The sequence below is a fragment of the Anomalospiza imberbis genome, chromosome 27, assembly GCF_031753505.1.
Source record: "Anomalospiza imberbis isolate Cuckoo-Finch-1a 21T00152 chromosome 27, ASM3175350v1, whole genome shotgun sequence".
NCBI lineage: Eukaryota > Metazoa > Chordata > Aves > Passeriformes > Viduidae > Anomalospiza > Anomalospiza imberbis.
Window position 1 is genome coordinate 3,849,381 of NC_089707.1, and position 22,080 is coordinate 3,871,460.

The window sequence follows — 22,080 nt, forward strand, 5'->3', positions numbered from 1 at the left end:
TTGAAAGGCTGGATCCCTCCTGGGGAAGGGCCGTTCTTGAGGCCAGTGTTTCAACAAAAGCTCCTGGGAGCCAGGTGTGGGGAGGCTGATAGAGGATGGGGAAGGAGGGGTGGGATTTAGCAGGGAGCTTTAGCGTGAGCGGAATGTGTAGTCTTGCACTTTGCATTCCAGCAATCCCTTTAATATTATGAAAGCATTAAAAATATCTCTTGAGGAGAGAAGAGAGGGCTAATGGTAAAAAAAAATGTAATCTCCCTGAAACCTCTGAGCCTCCTCTGAGGCCGCACAGTAGAGAGGAAAGCTTTGAAGGGAGCGACAGCATTTGGATGCTGAAGTGGTTTGTGTGAAGACAGGGAATGTGTGAGAGGCAGATCTAGAGGAGGATGCCTTGCACAGGGCCCTGCAGAGCCAGGCTGTGTTTGCAGAGCTGTGAGTGCCTCACCAGGGGAACGGGGCTCTCCCTTTCCGCCACTTTCACAGAAGCCCTAGAGTGTCTCCTGCCCTTGGATTTGGTGTTCCTGCATGCTGGAAAAGGGCTGAGACTCCTGCAAGGAGGAGGGAGCTGCTCTTGGGTGTGGGCCTGAATATTGACATGATTTCCCTTTGGCATCTGGCAAACAGGAAATGATCATTGCTGGGCTCCAGCCAGAGACCGCCTATTCCATCACCGTGGCCGCCTACACCATGAAGGGAGATGGTGCTCGCAGCAAACCCAAAGTGGTCACCACCAAGGGTGCAGGTGAGAGCCTTTTCCTCAGCCTGTGGGATTCACCCATTCCCTAAAGCCAAGGAGCTTCTCCAGACTCACCTTCTTTCATCCCACTCCCTTCTCAAAGGACAGACTTGCAGTGAGAGGCAGGCTGCCCCAAAGGCAAAATTAGATTTAGTAAGGCAGAAACCCCTTCATTCCTCACGTGCAGCCCTCACCAAATGGCACAGTTTTCTGTCCAGTACTTCAGAAAGCCCAGGCACACCCAGAAAGACAAGAGAGGATGAATTTGTCCCTTGTAATCTCTTGGGCTGTAAATTCCAGTGCACCAGAAGGAAAGTGACTCTTCCTGGTCTGACTGGAGAGACTGCAGCTTTGCAGGTGGCCCACGCAGGTACACTGGGGACAGGAGAGGTCTGCTGTCACGGTGGTGACTTTTAAAGACCTGAAGAGCAGCATGCAGACAGTGGTGCTTGTCCTGCCCACTCTTCTCTTCTGGTACCGTGTCTGGATGCACATCCTCTGTGTTCAGGACTGCTGGAGGGAGAAGCTGTGACAGTATTGACCTTTCCTGGCTCCCATGTCTGGGCTCTGCCTGCTCATACCAGCCAAAGCCTTTTCCTTCACTCTCCCTCTTCTCCTTCCCCTGCAGTTCTGCCCATGTTTCTCCTCACTAACTCCCTGCTTCTCTGCTTCCCTTCTTCCCAAGGCTCTCCACTCTTTCTGTTTTCTTCTCCTGGAGCCTTTCTCTCTGCCTGGCTCCCTTGTCACTCTCCCTTGTCACCCTCCCTCATCTCTTCCCATTAGGATTTGCAGTGCAGGTGATCAGTCACAGAGGGATGTTTTCTCCAGCACAGCAGCTATTACCCAAAACTCAATTTCCCCTGACTTGAAATAGCTATTTAAAAAAAAATCTTTCAAATGGCTCTGTAACATTCTTACCTTCTTTGCAGTGTTGAGTCAATACACCTTCTGAGAGGAGAGATTTCTTTCTTTATCATTCAGGGCTGGGGGCTGAATTTAAATACAGTAATACATCTAATTTTCTCCTTTACTGTCCAAACCAATTGCAAAATAAAACACTTCCCCCTCTCTGAACTTTCTTCTCACCTTTATTCCAAACAATATTTGTTGTGCAGATGTAATACTTCCAAGCTCAGCTGATTACAGTAACGTTTGTGATAAAAACTGAAACATAAAGGTAATGGCATTCTTTTTCTCTTTAATGTGTTCCTTAGGCATTCCCAAGGGAGGAGGCTGGCTCTCCCAGCACCGTCCCTGCCATTCTTTGGCAGTTTGGAAGGAATGCAGCATTTGTTTCAGAGACAGCCCCTCATCCCCACTGAGGTGTCAGTGGAGGCAGCAGGCAGAGGTTCCCCAGTGTGACCCTTTCAGGATCCCTGGCACAGCATCCTGTGATCCCCCCTGGGCAGCATCCAGAGATCCTGCCCTGCTCCCTCAGCCACACTCCAGCATTCCAGCCCTCACCCCTTGGGTCAGGCTCATGCTGTGGGAGTGGGCTGGGACATCTCCCAACTCCATTTTCTCTCCTCCTGTCCAACCAGGAGAAATACCAAGGCGGAGAGAAGGAAATTAGATCTCTAATAGTGGAGCTGAGTGTCAATGACGCGTGAGCTGCTGGAATTAACGCTCTGCTTTCTCTGGCTTCGGGGATCTCTGGGCCTGCACGTGTCATTTAACTGTAGCTGTGGGCTTGCTTAGCAGTCAGCCAGTGCCAGGGCTCATTAGGCAGAGACATGGCACTGCTGAGCTCCCCAGAACCCCCAGATGTGTGTCCTCACTGACAGGTGAGGAGGGGCTCACTGAAAATGCACCAGCACTGTGAGTTCCCTTCCTCCAGAGGAGAGGAGCAGCACAGGGCGAGCAGCAGCTCTCCCTGCCCTCTGCCTCACACACATTTTGGGCTTTGGTTCCTCTGCCTGTGCTTCCTTCTGTACCCAAGCAGATGATGAGCTGCCTGCCAGCCGTGTGAGCTGGCCCTGTGCCTGCTGCTCAGGACCTGGGGCTGCCCAGACTTCCTTCCATCCTTCATTGCTTCACTCTCAGCTGCTCTGGACTCCCCAGCCTGGGCCAATCTGTTCCAGTCTCTTTCTGCATGAGTTGGGCTGTGTAATGGAGAGAGGTGGGGAGGTTGGGACTTTTGGGGACTCCAGGTTTCTTTTTCCTTGCCCTGGGAAGCAATTGGGGCAGGAGGCTGGGAGACAGGACTCCTGAGTCTGTTCTTCCCAGCAGTGGGAGGGTGAGTGGTCCAGGGACAGGGGAGGAGCTGTGCGCATCTTTCCATCCTGAACAAAGGGAATAAATTTAGGAATGTGTCAGCAGCTCACGGCTGACATGTTGGCAGTGCTCCTCATTTCCCAAACTGTTTAGGGCCCATCCACCTGTACAGGGTGGCAGCAGTTTGGGTTCCATGGAGCCGAGCTGGAACATCGCTGCTGACTTGAGGAGCCTGTTGCTGCAGCTGAAGAATTTCTGCAGCTCCTCTCCCCTGCCCCAGCCATGGCTGAAGGTGTCTCTCTTCTCTCCTAGTCCCAGGAAAGCCCATCCTGTCTGTGCACCAGACAGAGGAGAACACTCTCCTGGTGAAATGGGAGCCCCCGCTGGACGCGGAGGGCCAGGTGTTGGGCTACCGGCTCCAGTTTGGCCGCAAGGACGTGGACCCTCTAGCCACCTTGGAATTCTCAGCGCTGGAGGATAAGTACATCGCTCCCAGCATCCACAAGGGCGCCACGTACGTGTTCAAGCTGGCCGTGAAAAGCCGGGCTGGCTTTGGGGAGGAAGCTGTGCAGGAACTCACCACCCCCGAAGACATCCCCAAGGGTTACCCCCAAATCCTGGAGGCGAGCAACGTCACGTCCATGTCGGTGCAGTTTGGCTGGCTGCCCCCCGTGCTGGCCGAGAGGAACGGAGCCATCGTCAAATACACCGTGGCCTACCGGGAAGCCGGTTCTCCCGGGAACCTGCTGGAAAAAGACCTGCCCCCCTCCCCAGAGAACTCGTACACCCTCAACGGCCTCAAACCCAACACCGCCTATGACGTTAAAATCCGTGCTCACACCAGTAAAGGCCCCGGGCCCTACAGCCCGACCGTCCAGTATCGGACGTTCCAGCTGGACCAAGGTAGGACTCACCGGTTTCTCCTCCCTCTCTCCCCTTGTATCCGGGGCTGGTGCCGGGAGGCAAGAGAGCTGGAGAGGTCAGGCCAGGCTCAGCCAGGCTCGTGAGTAAATGCAAAGCACTCTGGTGTCACACTCAGTCCCTCCGCTCCTCTCTGCCTTGTGCCAGGTAAGTCCCTTTTACCACTTTCTTCTAAGTTAAGTCCGGACACCTTCTGTCACTGGCACCTGAAGGGGGGGGCCAGTCGCTGTACAGGTGGGAAGAGCATTTTCTTCAGCTTTTGCAAGCAGACAAAAGAAAAGAGCAAAAAATTAAAAAAAAAACCAACAAACAAACCCTCAAGCCGTGACCTGGGATGGGTTTTTCTTCACCTGAGCATGCTCAGCCAGGCAGCACCTCGTTCCTGCAGCAGCCACCCAGGCCCAGAGTGTGGGGGCAAAGCCACGTGCCCTCCTGGGCTTAGGCATGGGGACAGGGAGCACTGGGAGATGGACCTTGGCAAAACTCCAGCACAGTGGAGGAGGGAGCAATCCCTTCAGTTCCTGCAGCCGCAGCCAGACCCAGCCTGGCAGACCCCTCTTCCAGCACTTGACATTCTCTTCCTTTTCTTTCCTGCTCTTCCTTCCCTCTGCTGCCTTTTCTTCTCCTTTCTCCCCTTCCTCCTCACTTTTTTCTCTGCAGTTTTACCCAAAAACTTCAAGGTGAAGATGGTGACAAAGACTTCTGTCCTTCTGAGCTGGGAGTTCCCTGAGAATTACAACTCTCCTACCCCATACAAGGCAAGTGGAGTGCAGGAGTTTTTTTCTCGTGTGTGCCCCAGCTCTGCAGGGCTGGGTGCTCCGTGTTCCCTGCAAACCGAAGGGATGGGCAGGAAGGAGCTGGAGCAGCACCAGCCTTGCTCAGGGAACAACCTCCTCCCCTCCCACAGATCCAGTACAACGGGCTGCACGTCGACGTGGACGGACGGACCACCAAGAAACTCATCACCCACCTGAGGCCCCGCACCTTCTACAACTTCGTGCTGATGAACCAGGGCAACAGCATGGGGGGGCTGCAGCAGAACGTCGCAGCCTGGACCGCTGCTGACATGTTGTCCAAGAAGCCAGAGGTGACCCACAAGCCTGATGCTGATGGCAATGTGGTGGTGATTCTCCCCGACGTGAAGAGCTCTGTGCCTGTCCAGTAGGTTTCTGTTTAACTGCAGGGGTGGGGTGCTCAGTTCGTGTTTTTGGGGTCAGCCCTGATGGCTGGAGACCACCACAAACCCCCAGGGGCAGTGAGGGTGATCCCTGCATTTCCAGCCTTCCTGACTGTTGCCTTTTGGAGGCACTTCAACAACTAACAGGGAAAGCCAGAGAAGTGTGAAGGGAGTACACAAGGAGACATGGGGCTGCCACTGAATCCAGCTCTTTCCAGGAGCAGCAACTGTGCTGAATGAAAAATAAGGGGCTTGAGCCAGTGGGGCAGTTTGGGCAAACTCACATCAGTGTGTGCGCTCCCTTCTTCCATGGCTAATTCCTTCTGTTTCTTCTTATCATTCCCAACATTTAGAGCTTTCTACATTGTGGTGGTGCCTCTGAGGAAGTCCCGGGGAGGACAGTTCCTCAACCCCCTGGGCAGCCCTGAGGAGATGGACCTGGAGGAGGTGAGTGTAGGTGAAACTGGACTCAGCTCAGGGGGAGAGAGAACAGCTGGAATGGGATGGGGACCTGAGGGCTGGGAGGGGGATTTGGGGTACCTGTGCTCCTCGTTCAGGGCAGCCAAGGAGCGGCCAGTCTGGGAGGGCTGGCTTGGCTTTCCTTGCTGCTCCTTTCCCAGGGTCTCAGGGTGTTCCTCTGCTTCCTGCAGCTCATCCAGGACATCGCCAGGCTGCGGCGCCGGAGCCTGCGGCATTCCCGGCAGCTGGACTTCCCCAAGCCCTACATCGCTGCCCGCTTCCGCTCCCTGCCCTCCCACTTCATCCTGGGGGACATGAAACACTACGACAACTTCGAGAACAGAGCCCTGGAGCCAGGGCAGAAATATGTGCTCTTCATCCTGGCTGTGCTGCAGGAACCCGAGGCTGTAAGTGCTGCCTGCTTCCCCCGGCCCTCTCTGCTCCCTGGGCGTGGACCAGGGAGCTGCCACAGCCCTGCTGCCCTCCTGGCATCCTTGAGGGGTTTTTCTTTCCAGCTGTGGAGCTTTTGGATGTGGCTCTTGTACTTGATGAACTGCTTGTGCTTGTGCCTGTATTTGTCTCTTCCAAGAAGCAAGGACAAGAGGAGCTGTGATTGTCCCAGTCTTTGTGGACAGACCTTGTACACTTGTGGCTCCAGACTGGAGTCCAGAATGGGGAGGAACACTGAACTGTCCTCTCAGGACAGCACAAGAGTTCAGAGAGCCCTGGGTCAGACCCCTTTCTGAACAGTAATTTCCTTTAAAGGCTGTTCTTTAACTCCTCAGAGCAATGACCCCAGACATCCTGCTCCAAGAGCATGTCACACTCTGGGCATTGCTAAGTTCCTCTCCAAGCACAGATGGGAGCATTTTCTTATGGAAAACTACAAGTTCTCTCTACCAATTCAGCATCTCTGCTGTTTTCACCGGGGCTGTATTTGGCTTTATGAAAACAACTATTTTAATATTTACCTGCCTCCTCCCTCACACACAATGGGAAACAGCCTAATACTTTGTTGGTTTTAAATCCCCCTATGGAATTGTAGCAGGGAGCTATTGGAAATTAAGGGTTTTCAGAGTTTTTTTTCCCCAATAAATATTTACTTGTGTATTTGATATTAAAGGATTAGGCTGACACGCTGCTGAATGGGTTTCTCAATCGGATTACTGCAGCTTGAGGTAATTTCTGCTTTAGAACAAGGTGCTGCAGACTCACTCCCTGTTGCCTGGATCCAGCGTCAGGATCAGCTCCTGAGTGTGGAGCAGCATTCCAGCCTGCTCAGAGCTGATGGAGTTCAAGGACCCTGTTCTTGTCCTGTCCCTGGCTGCTCTCCCAAACCAGGCCATGCCAGTTCTCTGTGCTGTTCAGTTTCTGAGTTCCTGTGTAGGGTGAGAATTCATCCTTAGTCAGAACTCTGAAGGGTTTGAATGTGCCTCTGATGCTCCTCTAGAACCCAGCTCAGTGCAGAGGCAGCAGAGGACACACACAGTGTTTTACTACTTTGCATTTATTTGTCAGGTTTGTTTTTTTCCAGTCACCAGACCAAGCATTAATTTTTGTTTTAATCCCTTCCCTCTTGCTCTGTAATCCCCTCTGACTGTCAAAATCCAGATGGTTACGTGAGAGCTTGGAAAAAGTGTTTAAGTGTTTGTGGCAGTGGTGGAACAGAAGCAGCTGGATCTCTAAAAGCATGAGAAGGGGTGAGACAGACACAGGGCAGGCTACAGCTTCACATGAGTGTGATCTTTCCGTGCTCTGTCTCACTGGAGCGTTGGAAGTGGAAGATGCCCCTCATGTGGATGCCCAGGAGCAGGGCATTTTCTCTAGGCTGAAGAGGGCATTTTTCCTGTCACCATTTGGGTTGTGCTGCAGAGAGCTCACATCCTCTCCAGCAGTTCCTCCTGTGGGATATCGTGCTCTTGCCCACTCTTCAGCCCCCATCCCATCTCTGAGCTGTGTTCCACCCTGTTCCCTGTCTTCCAGACCTATGCTGCCAGTCCCTTCTCTGACCCCATCCAGCTGGACAACCCTGACCCCCAGCCCATCATTGATGGTGAGGAGGGGCTCATCTGGGTCATCGGGCCCGTCCTGGCCGTGGTCTTCATCATCTGCATCGTCATCGCCATCCTGCTCTACAAAAAGTAAGAGCTGCTCCCTGCCCACTCCTGAGATGGTTCTGAGTGTCCCCAGGGCCCTAAAGAGGATTTCTGTCCTGCTCAGCTGAGGGGAAATCCTTCCTTGGGCACTGGAGAGCAGAGCCCTGAGGCACAAAGGCTGGGATGGGAGAGTCTGCCCAGCACAGGAGGGTTCAGCAGGGGGTTGCAGGGATTTGCTGCTGCAGATTCTGCCCCATGGCACTCCCAGGAAAGCTGTGCTTGTCCCACAGACACTCCCTTGGGCAGTGAGTGTGTCAGGAGTCAGCCTTGCTGCTCACAGCCTCAGCCCCTTTCCCTGCTCCCTGTGCCTGTGGGCAGTGGGGGGATGCAGGGGAGGCACCCCTGAGCTGTGGGGCAGCAGAGACCTCCACTGCTCTCAGACTGGTTTTCTGCTGGAGCTGGGAGACAGGAGCAGGGTGTGAGCCTTCAGGAGAGAGAAGGGAAATCCCCTGGCTGTGTCTCCCTCTCCCTTGGCTTTCTGAGCAGCCCGTGGTGTGTGGATGAGAGCTGAGGGTCCCCTGAGCACACACACAGGGCAAGGGAGGGGGACAGGAGGGGAAGCAGGGGCTGAGCAAAGTAAATAAAGGTGGCAATGGCCAGCAGAGATGTCCTTAGCTGGGACAGCTCATTCCCAGGGTGGGGGGAGCTCTCCAAACCCTGCTCCACCTTTGACCTGCACAGGTGTGTTCCCTTATGCACAGGAGTGTGGCCTCTGCATCCCAGCATGTGAGGCTGCTCTGGGGCAGGGGCTCAGGGTCCTGGTTGGTGTCCCTCTGCCTGGGTGATCTTTGCTGGTCCCACCTCTGCTGCCAGGGTTAGAGCTGAGCAAATTCTTCTCCTTCCCTCTGCAAGTCCTTTCTAACCTGAACATTTGTCTTGTCTTCTCTCCACTTGCTGCTTTCCTGGACAGCAAACCAGACAGGTAAGAGCACCAGATTTGCCGTTTATTCAGGTTCTTGCTTGCTGTGTGTTAAGCAGTGTTTGCTGTGTGGTGCTGGGGCTTTGTTGGTGCAGTTCCCACCTCTAGATCTGTCGTCCCAGAAGCCCCGTGTCAGACTAGCTGGGACTATGTTTGAATTGGGGCAGAAAAAGCAAAGCAAGCCCAGTTTTCTCCTGTTTGTCCATTCCTAAATAAAACGGCCCTTTCTCAGGTTGAGCAGCAGTGACAGTAAATGGCTCATAAAGTGCTGGGTTAATGGAGCAGAGAAGCTCTCATTTGTGTGGCAGTCAGAGGTGAAAGTGGGTTTCTGCATGTCTGGCTGCTCCACACGGGCTGTCCCTGAGCCATGGCACGCTGCAAGCAGGATTCTCACCAGCTGAGCTTCCTTGTCCCATGGCAGAAGCTGCTCCTGCCCCTCAGCCAAGGGCTTCTGACAGAGTCTGTTTATGACTGCAGAAATGAGACTTTTCCCCAGCCATTTCCAAGACTGGAAGAGCTTTCACTGGACGTAACTGATGGGTTCAGTCCATGAACTGTTAACAGCAGCTTCAGAACTGCGGCAAAAATAAACCGCTCCCAAACTGCAAAGTGGTGTCATTCCAAAATGCTGCCCCATGCCGTGCTGGCAGGGCTCAGACCACTTTTTCTGGCTATTAATGACATCAAGAGACAGCTAAAAATGTCCTGAATAACCTCCTCTCTGCCTAAGTGATTGCCATTGCTGCTGCAGGCAATTTATTGGAGGCTTCTGTGCACCCTGAGCAGGAGAGGTGAGGACTCCACAGCCCCTCGCTGGAAGGGCTGGGACCACCTTTCCAAGCCTCGGGGTGGGGGCCACGTTCTCTGCTCTCTGGAGAAGTTCAGCTCCCAGCAGCTCATCACGGTTTCTCTGCAAGAAGTTATCACATCTTTAGGTCAGCACTGGGCTTTGCTTCTAAATTCTCTTCAAGGAGAATGAGCCAGGTCAGCAAAGACTTTTTCAGCTGCCTGAGCTAACCTAACCCATTTGGAGGAAAATATATTAGGAAGCACTTCCATGTGCAGCTCAGCTGGCGGGTTGGAGAGGGCTCTGGCACCTGGCAAGGAGAGGTGGATCTCAGCAGGCACAGCTGTGCTGGGAGAGGATGTGTCTACACTGTTTGTTGAACCCAGATTTTTAGGGTTCTGCAGTTCAAAAAAGATTGAAAACTGCTGCTCTGACTTCTCAGTCTGCAGCAGGGCTGCTCTGAGAGCTCCTGAACAAGCCAACAGCAATATCAGAGCTCGACATGCAAGGTCACGGGCAGGAGATTCTGTACTTTTCCAAACGATTCTGCTGGCTCTGGTTCTCTCAGGCTGGAAATGGCTTGGCCAGAGTTAGAACATTTTTTGCTCTGCAGAGTTCAGTGGAGGCTGCTGTGAGCAGGGAGGGTGAGGTATGAGTTCACAGCACCTCAGCTGCTCCTGGCTGCCAGTCTGTGCTGCTGCTGGGCGAAGGGGGGAACTTCCAGACTTACCTGAAAGCTGCTGAGGGGCTCCCAGGCCATTGTCAACCCCTAAAACATAGCACTGGCAAGCCTTCCAAACCTCATCCCTTTTCTGATGCATTCTATGTACTCACACCCTTGATTTTCTGTGGGAGCTTTGCTCGTGCCTGAACATGAGTAGCTGAGAAGTTGCTGAGCCCACAAGGCCCAAAAGCTAAGCTGCTTTTTCTTTCTGGTCTCTTTTGTTGGTTTTTGGCTTTGTTGTGAAGCAAACGGAAAGACTCAGAGCCACGGACCAAGTGCCTCCTGAACAATGCTGAGATTGCCCCCCACCACCCCAAGGACCCCGTGGAAATGAGGCGAATCAACTTCCAGACCCCAGGTAACCGGCTGCTGACCAGCCTGTCCCGCTGGGAAGGCAGGAAGGGGCACCTGCCCCTTCCCTGAGCCCTCCCTGCCTGCCTGCAGCTGCTGAGGCTCTGCCTGGAGACCCAGTGCTGCCCTTGGGCACAGCCAAGGAGCCCCAGCCTTATCTGTGCTAAGTGGGGATGCTGAAAGAAGCCTTTGCTGGCATCCTCAAGGACCTTGCACAGGCTGTGCCCAGTGCTGGCGAGGCAGAAGAAGGGTTGTCCTGGATTTCCAGAGAAATTGGTGCATTTTGGGCTGAGCTGTAAGTGCCATGGCTGTGCCAGACGTGCCAGAGCACCAGTGCTGCCCTGTGCCCCAGCTAGGAGCTCCTGGGTGGGGAGATGGAGTGTGGCAGGCTGCCCAGCACCCAGTGCTCCAGCCACACCTGGAACTGGTGCTTTCTGGTGCCAAACCACTCCTGCTGGGAGCCAGGCCTGCCCCGTGGGCTGTGCAAGGGGAAAGGAGCTGGTTGCTTGGTGCAGGTGAGGCAGCGTCTCCTCGCTTGGTGCAGATGCTGTGATGGAATCCCAGACTGGTTTGGGTTGGGAGCACCTTAAAGCCCACTCAGTTCCACCCCCTGCCATGGGCAGGGCACCTTCCACTACCCCAGGTTGCTCTAAGCTTTGTCCAGCCTGGCCTTGGGCACTGCCAGGGCTGGGCCAGCAGCTGGGCAGAGGCTCTGTGCACCTCCCTCCTGCACACACCTCCCTCCTGTCCCCGTGTCCATGCATGTCCCAGCTGCCTGCATGGCACCTCTGCAGCACCACCGACACACCTGGCACGTCCTCACACAGATGGGCACGTGGCCATGCTGACCCAGTGCCTGTCCACACCTCTGCCTCCAAGTTCCTGGTGCTTGAGGATTTGGAAGGGAATTTATTGTGCTTTTTGGGGGCTGGCTGTTGTTTTCAGTTTGTTTGGTTTGGTTTTTTTTTTTTTTTTTGCTGTTTGTGCTCGTTAGTAATGTTTCTGTAGCTCCTGTTTCCCCTTCCCATCCCAGTCCTGTCCTTAGCACTGTCAAGTTTCCTTAGGGTGGGGCTGGGAGTAGGGACAGAGAGCAGGGGAATCACAAAGGCAGGGCTGAGCTGAGGGGCTCTTATCAAAATGAGGTAGGAAGCACCTGTTGGGATCAGCCCAGGCTTAGGAACAATGCTCAGCTGAGGGATGGCAGCAGGTTTCCTCCAGGGACAGCACAGGTAGGTCCCTAAATCTTAGTGCTGCTCTTGCAGGAGAGTCTGAAGGTGTGGGAGATCTTTTGAGTGCTCCCAGCTGCAGCTCAGCAGCAGTTTGCCCTTGTCTGGGTGCTTCCTTTGGAAGCATTCTGTGCGTGCTCCAGGTGGAGGGAGGTGGGAGACCCAGGAGAAGGAGCTGCACTCCCTCAGATGAAAAGACTGTGCTGAGATAAAAATAAAAGGTTGTGGCCTTCCAGCTTGGTCGTGGTGCCAAGAAGCAGCTGGATGTGCTGGTTCATGGGTTTCCCTGAGTGGGATTTTCTGTGTGTCCCACAGGACAGCAGAGTCAGCTGAGGGTGCTTCCATCAGGTAATGGGATCAGTGGAGTCAGTCTTCTGTTGACCCCACTGCTTTGATCATGCTGTACCTCTGAATTCTGGCTCTGGGAGGTTTGGAAAGGGGAGCTGAGACATCAAGACCTGCATTAAGGCTCTGCAGATCCCAAAAGACACTGCCTGTGTCCAGTCTGGCTTTAGCAGATGCTTTCTTTACCAAATCTATCTGGCCGGAGTTGACCTACCTGGTGTTACTCTGCTCTATCATTTGTTAAGCACTAAAAGGTTTTAAAGTATTTGGGGGAGCTGATCACCTGCCTCCCACAGAAGTTTGGAAACATTGGGTGAAAATGGAAACGGATGGAAAAATGGGCTTGGAGTGTGTTGGTGGTGATGGAGAGGTTGTGGTGCCGTTTGCAGGGGAAGAGTCCACAGGTGCTCTCTGAGTTAAAGGCATTTAAATTCAATATATTGTGGTTCAGAAGGGACCTGTAGGCTCCTCTCCAGACAGGTGACCCCAAGTAGAATCTCCATCGTGTCCCCAGCAGTGAAACAGAGGAGGGACATGGGAATGGGAATGTGCAGCTCAGAGAGGGGAAAGCACAGCACATCTTAGATATCCTGTCCTAATCAGCACCAAAAATACCTTTCTTTTCCTCTTTAGATTTATGTTGTTTTTTGTTTTTTTTATTAGCATGAAATTTTTACAAAAGTGTATCTTTTATTTATTTATTTTTTACTGTTTTCTGCAGATTCTGGTCTGAGCAGCCCTCTCAGTGACCCTGAGTTTGACTTGGAAAGTTAGTTCCTGTGTGTTTTTGTTCCTGTTGGTTTCATTTTTCCCCCCATTATTATTTTCCTCTTCTATCACTTTCCTTTCCAATTCTTGTTCCGTTCCTGTTACTATTTTTTGATTTTCTGCCGAATTCTCCGTGTTCCTGCGGTGTTTGCCCATCTCATCCCTTTTCTGTGCCATCTGTGTGTCTGAACTGTGCTTCCAGTTTTACAGTTTCCCGTTAGAGCCCTGTGGAGGACACGGGGGCAGCTCAGAGCCCGGGGAGCAGCTGGGTTCCCGTCCACCCCTCGCTGTCCCAGGAGGATCCAGGGCTGCCTTTCCCCCCTGTGGAAGATGTTCCATCGCTCAGTGTCCTCAGTGTCCCCTGTTCTCGTGCACTGGTGTCACTGGTGGGTTGTGCTTTGGTGTTTGTGATGCAGGGAAAGAGAAACTGGAGCTGCAGCTGCTGACCCCCTCTGAAAGAGCCACACAGGCACCTTTTCATTCAGATGGGGAAAAGGCCATTTCCCAGCTGTGGCAGGTGCCTGCTCCTTGGCACCCAGCTGTTCCGGGAGCACAAAGACCAGGGGCCACCCCAGATTTCACAGGAGTGCCTCCAGCCCCAGTGATTTTGCAGGATAAGTGGGCTCTGGCCCACGGAGCAGATGTTAGGGTGACGTTTCTGGCGACTTGGCTGGTGCACAGAGAATCAAGTCTTTTGTGATAAGATTAGAGAGATTCAAGTGATTGAAATGTTAGATGAGACTGGCTCGAAAAGATTTCATCCCATTAGGAGCCAAGATCCCAGCCTTGCTGGGTGGTATGGGCTTGGATTTTTTTTTTTTTTTTTTTAATACTGGGCAGGGAAGGATGTGAGGTTTCAGCTGACAAACATGAAGAGTCACAGATGCTGCCTGTGCTCAGAGATGCAAGGGCTGGGAAATTTCCCTGAATAGTTTAATCCAGATATTGGTCTCTTTGGTATGGAATATGTCACAATTGTCCCCTCAACCCCCTCAGTGTAACAGAGGGGTTGTGGGTATTTTCCTGGCTGAACTCAGCCCTTCATAGCCCAAATGAGTTCCTGAATTAAAGGAGAGAGGAGCAGCTGAGCCGGGGCAGTGCCACTTCTGCCTCGTCTCACAGCAAACTCCTGGATCCTATTGGAAACCCCATGCACTTGGCATTTTGACCAGGGGACTGTTTATTGCTGCAGAGGTTCTTTTATTCCAAAGAGCCCTAGAAAATGATCCCATGAGGAGTTCCTGTCCTTAACAGCAGCAGAACAAGGCGAGTTGCCATGTGCTCCCAGCCAGGCTCTGTGCAGGGAGGGTTGGAGGGGAAGCAGGGTGACCCCCAGCAAAGGGCACAGCTGCTGGTCACACTCTGGGTTTTTCCTGGAGCTGTTATGAAGGAAACTTGTGAAATGCCTTCAAGGGCAAGGTGAGTCCTCATTCCAGATTGTCACAGTGGGCTTTTCCCATGCAGCCCACTGGCTCAGAGGTTGTTGCTCATGTTGCTCCATGACTTTTGAGCCAAGGAGGATCTGGGGTTTTTCTTACTTGGTATCACTAGGGTTTCAGATTGTTTATTTTCTCCTTTTAACCTACATGTCCATCAAGTGTTGGTGGTGTTAAACTGGTTTGGTCTGATCTGGAACATCTCAGCCAGGGTGGCCTCCCCATCCCACACTGAGAGAGGACCAGCTCCTCCCAACACCCCAGTCTGCTTCTGGTGCTGGGGTGGATGGCAGCCCCCCTCCATCCAGGTGGAGAAATAACCCTCCTCCAGGTGTGATGGGACAGGACCACAAGAGACTAAATGGAAGTTTTTCCTCCATAAACCAAGAGAGGTTTCCTGCCCTGATCCCAGCAGGCTGGAATGGAGCCAGCACAGCCCCCAGGATACTTCAGGGTTATTTTTGTGAGCTTTTTTTGCTATATTTCCCCTCTTCATCTATTTTCAGCCATATTTCCTTGTGCTGAAAATAGATGTGTGGTGAGCTTAGGAGAAACCTGTCCAGGGTTGGCAGACTCATCCCATGCCCAGGCCTGGGGGAAGCAGCACCTCTCCCAAATCACTGTAAAACTGAGGATGTCATGCTTGCTTTGCCATCTCTGTGCTGAGTTTTCAGAGTATCTGACCATGCTGCTGCCACACCGCTGCTTTGTCACCCACCAAACACCCACGGGGCTCGAAATTCTCCCTGGCTTCCATCTCTTCTCCACTCCTGTCCTTCTCATCGGGGGCACTGCCCAGGGCTTCTCAGAATGCTGCTCTCCAAGCCTCTGGAGAGGCTGGCAGACAGCATGGGAAGCCTTTGGAAAAACATAATCCGATGCAGATGAGCAAAGCACGGAGCGCTTTTCCTCCTGGGTTTGCAGCGTAGCCTTTGAGGGACTGTGGGCAGGGAAGGGCCCCTGCTCTTCCCAGAGCTCCAGCTGCCCCTTTCAGAGCAGGATGTGCAAATCCCAGGCTGAGAACTGAGTCAGCCACGGCTGCTCACCCCGGTGGTGGCTGAGATGTGCCCCAGTCGGACCAGTCCGACCCCGTGGGATGTCCCAGTATGGCTCCAGTGAGTTCCCTGGCAGCTCTGGCTGCCTCAACACCAGCACACCAAAATGCTGGGGGGGATTGCAGGGGCAGCAGCTGAACCAGCTCAGGGGCATCAGCCACAATCCCCCTGCCTGAGGAGGATCTCCTGCCTGTCCCAAAAGGTGCCAACGTTCCCAGCAGAGCCTGGATGGGGCCGGTACGGCCCGGCCCACGGCGGTGGGAGGGAGGGCTGTGCTGCAGAAGGAACATCACCCACCAGCCAGGAGTGGGAAGAGGAGCCTGTTGGGTGCTTCCAGGCCTGGCTGCGCTCTGGGAGTGGTGGAGGTCAGAGCTCAGTGTCCATGAGCAGACCGAGAACTTCCAGAGGCAACGTTGTGCAAAAAACAACCCAGAGAATCCCTGAGGTCGGAAAAGACCTTAAAGATCATCAAGTCCAGTTCCTGAAAAGCCTCCCCTGCTTCCCCCCATCTGCATATTCCCATCTCCTGCCCACATCTCCATGGTTGGCTGGATCCTGCCCTTGCCTCCCTTTCTGTTGGAGCTGGTTCCTGATCCTGGCGGGTGCTGTGCCATTTGCTGCGTAGGTTCCTCTGGCAGCGTTTGCTCATTCCAAGTCCACTTTGGAATCGCTAACACGCATCTGCTCTTCGGATTTTCCTTTTTGTTTTGCTCTGATCTCCACATTGAAAATGGGGCCATCACGGGAACACTCTCATTTTACTGTTATTTTTTTTTTCCTTGATTTTTATTTTTTACTTCCAAGGACACAATTTCGAGCCCTGAATTCTTCTCTTCTAACCTCCCTACTTTCATTGCAGATCTTACATTGTAATTTATTTTCTTTTCTTGTTCCTTCTTTCTTATAAAATGCGCAACGGTTGTGAATTTTAGTTATTATTAAATGCAATCCTTTTCCTGCTGTCTTGTCTTTTAGGTATGCTCAGCCACCCACCCATCCCCGTTTCCGAGCTGGCTGAACACACAGAGCATCTCAAAGCTAATGATAACCTGAAATTATCCCAAGAGTATGAGGTATGAGCAAGAGTGAGTGCTGTGCATGGGTTTGCAGAGCCAGGAATTAGAGAATTCAGACAGGACTTCATCCAAATGAACAGCTTCATTTTAAAGACCTGGTTAGCTGCAATTTAAAAGCTATTTATGTATTGGAAATTAAGTACTTGCTGAGAGCTTTGCTGGGTTCAATTCTAGTTCATAAAAAGAAAGAGGTTGGTCCATGAGCTGCTCCTGTTGGGTCAGCAGAGGCTGAGCTCCCTCAGAGAAGGGGTGCAGTCCTGGAAGGTGACTGCTGGATGGGATGGAACCTGACCTTGGGGTACCCATGACTTGCTGCTGGACACAGAGGAGACCAAGGCTGTGACACCCAGTTTTTACAGCTGAGCTTGGGTGAGATGAGCAGGGAGTGCTCCACAGCAGATGCCATCAGCAGCCATGGAGCTAAAGATGGGAAAACAGGGTGATTTGTGCTTCCTTGTCATGTCTGAGGGGTTTGTGCACATTTTCCCTATCCTGGTAGTGTTTGTTACCCAGTCCCAGACTGGTCTGGGTTGGAAGCACCTTAAAGCCCATCCAGTGCCACCCTGCCATCCTCAGAGACCTTCCACAGGCCCAGGGTGCCCCAAGCCCCATCCAGCCTGGCCTTGGGCACTGCCAGGGATCCAGGGGCAGCCACAGCTGCTCTGGGCACCCTGTGCCAGGGCCTGCCCACCCTCACAGGCAGGAATTTCTTCCTTATATCCAACCTAAAACCTCTGTCAGTTTAAAGCCCCTTGTCCTATCATTCCATGCCCTTGTAAAAAGCCTCTCTCCACTCTTGGTTTTGTTGTTGAAAGACATCAAATTCCCTGACATTTTTAGCCTAATAGCGAGTCTAGACTGCCTGTGTCTGTTTGCAGGCAGGGAGTGAGGGGATGTCTTCCAAACAAAGGGATGCTTTCTCCCTGCCCTGACTCCTGGGTATCACCAGGCACCCTGAGCAGGGGTCACACCTTGGAAAAGGCACATTTTGCTCTGCTTGGGTCTGTCCTCCCACGCTGGGTCGAGGGAGCAGCAGCAGCTCGTTCTGTGCTCCATCCAGATTCCAGAGGCTGATCTGCATAATGCCACATCCCGAGTGCCCTGGCTCTGAGCCAGCCCAACCTCCTCCAGAGGGAGAGCCAGAGCTGAACAAACATCGCTAATGAAGTGAAGGCGAGGCATGATTAGAGGGATGGAGAGCAAACAGACACATTACAATAGTATAAATACCCATTAGTTAGGAATTCTCCGCAGCCAGAGTGCTGGAGCTCCCAGCTGTTCTGTGGATGGTTTTGTACCAGCTGTGCCCCGGGAGCTCTGGGGTGGGCACGGGCAGGGAGGGCAGCAGGGCTGGGCAAGGGCTGGCTCAGAGGGGTGGATCTGGGATCTGGGACCCTGTCCCTAAAGGGTGGCAGTCAGAGGCAGAGCAAGCAGCAGCAAACACAGCTCAGCACATTCCTGCCAAGCCTCCAATTGAGGCAAACCCCAAGGGCTCTGCAAAATGATGAAGGAATTAAGCCCTTGTTTTATTTAATTCTCTGGCTGAGGATTTAGAGGTAAACGTAATTAACCTAATTTCCATATCTGGGACAGCTGGACTTTAGAGAGGGAAAAAAAACCCGACCACCAAACCTGGCATAAATCACTAGGACGGGCAGAGGGGATTTTTTCTCTCCAGTGCATTTCATTGTTTATTCCTTCAGCCCTTCTAGGAAAAATCCATGTTGATTGAGTGTCCTAGGGCCAGGGTCCTTACCCCTGTTTTGTGCTGGGGGATGCACTCTTGTCCCTGCCAGGTTCCTGTGGGGCTTCCTCCCTATTGCACTGGGAAACCTTTGGTGCTGTGTCCAGAGGGGGAATGACCCTAAGATAGGGTATTCCACTTGGGGCCAAGGGAGATGGGACATCAGCTGTTCCATGGGGCTGGGGCTTTCCCACAGCAAAGCTGTGTTCTTGCAAACTGTGATCGCTGCGCTGCTCAGCGAGACCTGCTCGTGGAACCAGTGCTCAGAACTGCATTTGCTGCTTTTCTCCTCATTGACTCTCCTGTTTCCTTTCCCAATCCCTCCAGTCCATCGACCCTGGCCAGCAGTTCACCTGGGAGCACTCCAACCTGGAAGTGAACAAGCCCAAGAACCGCTATGCGAATGTCATCGCCTACGACCACTCCCGGGTCATCCTGCTGCCCATCGAAGGTAGGGAGCACCCCCACTCCTCCAGGCAGTGCTGGGATGGAGTTCCTGCAGGGAACACACTGCACACGCTCTTCTCTCATCTCTAGTTGTATTCTTCTCTAAACGTCTCCCTGGGAGTTTGGCAAGCAGGAGATACCTCCGTAAACCAGGCATTTGTTAAATTCTGGTGACTGACATATTCCTCTGGAGGTGCAATTCCTCATATCAAGGGCTGGTTTATCAAGAAACTGCCTTCCCTTTGCTTGGAGATGCCTTTTTGATACATCTCTGACTAACAGGAAGAATTCAGACCACATAGTGCTTTAGAGGGAGCAGAACAGGGCAGCCGGGAACGCAGAGCGGGGCTGCTCAGGGAGGAGTGGGAAGCAAGCCCAGGGCTGATTTTGTACAAATGTGAGAGGCAGCAGCAGCAGAGATCTGGCTGCTGAGTTGTACAGGCACAAAGATCACTTGATATGCAGCCCCTGCTGCAGCCCTGGCCCCTAAAAGGCTCGGGATAAGAAGGGTTTAGTGCGAGCCTGGCGGGTCATAAACTGTTTCCTGAGCTGCTTATGTGAGCGATGGTTCAGGCTGAAAATTTACATTAAATTTCACAACTTGTGGCTCTTGACAGAGCTGCTCCAGTGCACGCCAGGATAAGAGGGGCTTGAGATGGAGTTGAACAGGGCACCTGCTTGGGTTGCTGCTGCTGAGATAATGTTGGAGTTTCATGGGCTCGGGATGTGGCTGTGCTGGGTGGATAAAGCGTTCAAGGCCAGTCTTGCGTTGCCAAGAGCTGATCATCAGAGCAGAGAGGATGTGGGATGTCCTGGTAACTGCCTGGTGAATGGAGAGGTTAATTCCAAAGCCTTTGAGACCAGGGAATTGCTAAAATAATCTCCCTGTGCCACGGTAGCTCCGAGGGGCACAGGGAAGGGGGAGAGCTGAGGCAGCATCAGAGCACGGTGATTTGCCAAAAAACTGCACAAATCTGGATTGCTCTGGTCTGCTATTAGAGGACTTTAAATGTTTCTCCTTGTGAAGCTGACTGTGTTCTGCCTTGGTTTAATTCCGAGATTAATATTGTATGAGCCAAGGAAAGCAGAGGCTTTAAAAAGTTGCTTTGTCATTCAAGGGAGGGGAGAAGAGCACAAGTGTGGGAATGAAGGACACTTGGGCTGGTCTTGTGTCACCAGAGGACACAAGGAAAAACGACGCATCACAGCTTTGGTCACGATGAAGAGACTAATTTATTTCTTCTGATTCCAATCATTTATAGTTCTCAAAAGGTGCCAGTGGATTGGAGGGTGAACGTGCCACCTCTCCAACGACACTGGACAGACTACCAGTCTATCAAATTTCTCTGCCTCTATGAAAGGATGCAAAACAATAGGTTGTTTACAGAAAGTTGCATGAGAAAGTTCTCTACGAGAATGTAAACTCAGAAGGCTTTAGAAAATCCTAAGAAATCAGGGCGACAGTCTTGGATCTGGGGCTGGGTGCAGGCAGCAGTTCCAGCTCTGCCCAGGGCTCTGTGAGGGACCAACAGTGCAAGGATGATGGGCCAAGGTTGAATTTTCAAGTATCTGAGAGGTTCTGACGTGTCTTGGCTGGTGTGCTCCTTCCTACCGGGCTCTGTTTTATGCTCGAGGCTGGAAGATGAAAGGAGCTGGAGGAATTAGTTTTGTTGCATTCTCTTTGTTTTAAATCTGGATTTGTCAAGGATGCAGACTGTCACTGCCTGCTTGGTCAGGAAGAAGCAGTGGCTTTAATTCTGTGATTTCTCTGAAGCTGGGCCTGTCACACAGCGAAACCTTGCAGGAGCTCATGGCCACCATTTCAAATGACAGAGCAGACCCCAGGGCCTGAAGAGGAGATTAATTCTGGAAGCTCCTTGAACATGCTTCTGCCATGGCAGCCACCTTCTCTCCCTCCTGAAATTTCAGACTGGGAGGAAGCAAGGGTAGGGAACCCTCCAGAAATTTAATCAAAAGCCATTTCCCAGCAGCTGAAGTTCCCGAGTGCCCTTGAGGACAGGCAGGCTGCTCTGGGCTCGCCCTTTGCCAGCAGAAGCAGCAGCAGCAGCCCCGATTGCTGCAGCCCAACTCCCCACTGGTGCTGCTCCCCAGCCTTGGCTCCCCTGGAGACAGGAGTGAAGGGCTCTGCACCGAGTTAATCATGGGTTTGCAGATCCTGCCAGCCTCGCCAGGTGTTTGTGCTCGGGAGCAGCCAAACCGGCCCGGAGTGCGGCTGCTCCGTGCCAGGAGCCGGCTCTGGAGCTGAACCTGGGCAGTGCTGCCTGCCAGGGGCATTTTAACTTCAGAGCAGCTTTCTCCTGCCATGTCCCAATCAACCTCTTCACTCTGGCAGTGCCTCCTGCTCGTCCCAAACCCTCAAGCAGGGACCCAGGCGAGCAGCTGGAACTCAATAGCCTGTAACTCATACGAGTAGGGAAAAAAACCACTCTTAAAAATGACAGTGGGCAATTTGCAGCGAGTCAAAGCCTGTAATTTCAAAGCCTTCATTGGCTAAATCAAGCCTGGCTTTATTCTTTACTCTGTCCAGCTGTAGCTCAATGCCTGGGATTAGACTGTAGACACAGTCATTGACCAGGTGCATTTGCTGCCTGGGCTTGGGGCAGGCTGGGAAAAGGACTCGGGTTTGTCTTATGGACACTGATGCAGCAGGAGCCCTGCACCAGGACTTTGCTTCTGTTAAGCACATGAGTAAAAACACCACAGATTCAAGGCCTGATATTTGGTTTCTTTAATACTTTTTGCACGGAGTTACTGTCTCTCTGCAGTACAGGAACTTGTGCTGGGAAAGCCTTGCCAAGAGCCTGGGTCATCCTGACCCACCAAGCCAGGAACGCTCTGGTGTTTCTGCAGGGGGCTTCTCTCTAACAGCATCCCTGCAAAAATCTCCTCGTTGCTTCCAGCTGTGTGAAGTCCCGTGCAGTTCCCTGATTTTTGCTGATTTGACACAGGAATTGTGGGCAGTGATTACATCAATGCCAACTACATCGACGGGTACCGGAAGCAGAACGCCTACATTGCCACACAGGGGCCCCTGCCAGAGACCTTTGGGGACTTCTGGAGGATGGTGTGGGAGCAGCGCTCAGCCACCATTGTCATGATGACTAAGCTGGAGGAGAAATCACGGGTAAGATGCATGAGAGGGATGACTGGTTAGTCATAATCCAGGGGGATTGGAGGGGAGAGTCGGGGGAACAGCAAATCCCTTTGATGTGCAGCCAGGGGGGGATTTCTGCCTGCTCTGCCAGCACCCTGAAAGTTCAGTGATTCATTGCTTTTAAAAACACAAACCATTCACCCTGGAAAGCTGCAGCCTCCTTGGCAGCTTCAGGAGAAGAGGCTGCTGGATCCCACTGCATGTCTGTCTTGGAGTTAATCATGTGGCAAGTTTCACATTCAGTTCTCTTGTTTAACAAGCCCCAGTGCATTCCCGCTAATCTTCAGGATCATTCCAGTCTGTTGTGTGTGGGATTGATGTAGCATCAAAGTCTGTGCTTAGTCAGTAGGAGCTTTTTCTGATGGGT

General features: G+C 52.7%; 1 protein-coding gene across 1 annotated transcript in view; it reads left to right on the forward strand.

Annotated features, from left to right (window-relative positions):
* Positions 1-22,080, forward strand: part of PTPRS (protein tyrosine phosphatase receptor type S) — a 100,520-nt gene that overhangs the window by 68,387 nt on the left and 10,053 nt on the right. Inside the window, exons 15-27 of the mRNA XM_068173750.1 lie at positions 622-739; positions 3,260-3,850; positions 4,529-4,626; positions 4,776-5,029; positions 5,399-5,492; positions 5,696-5,911; positions 7,488-7,645; positions 8,571-8,582; positions 10,336-10,448; positions 12,734-12,781; positions 16,247-16,344; positions 18,419-18,542; positions 21,508-21,683. Of these exons, the coding sequence (XP_068029851.1) occupies positions 622-739; positions 3,260-3,850; positions 4,529-4,626; positions 4,776-5,029; positions 5,399-5,492; positions 5,696-5,911; positions 7,488-7,645; positions 8,571-8,582; positions 10,336-10,448; positions 12,734-12,781; positions 16,247-16,344; positions 18,419-18,542; positions 21,508-21,683 (2,100 nt within the window). The remainder of the gene's footprint in view (positions 1-621; positions 740-3,259; positions 3,851-4,528; positions 4,627-4,775; positions 5,030-5,398; positions 5,493-5,695; positions 5,912-7,487; positions 7,646-8,570; positions 8,583-10,335; positions 10,449-12,733; positions 12,782-16,246; positions 16,345-18,418; positions 18,543-21,507; positions 21,684-22,080) is intronic.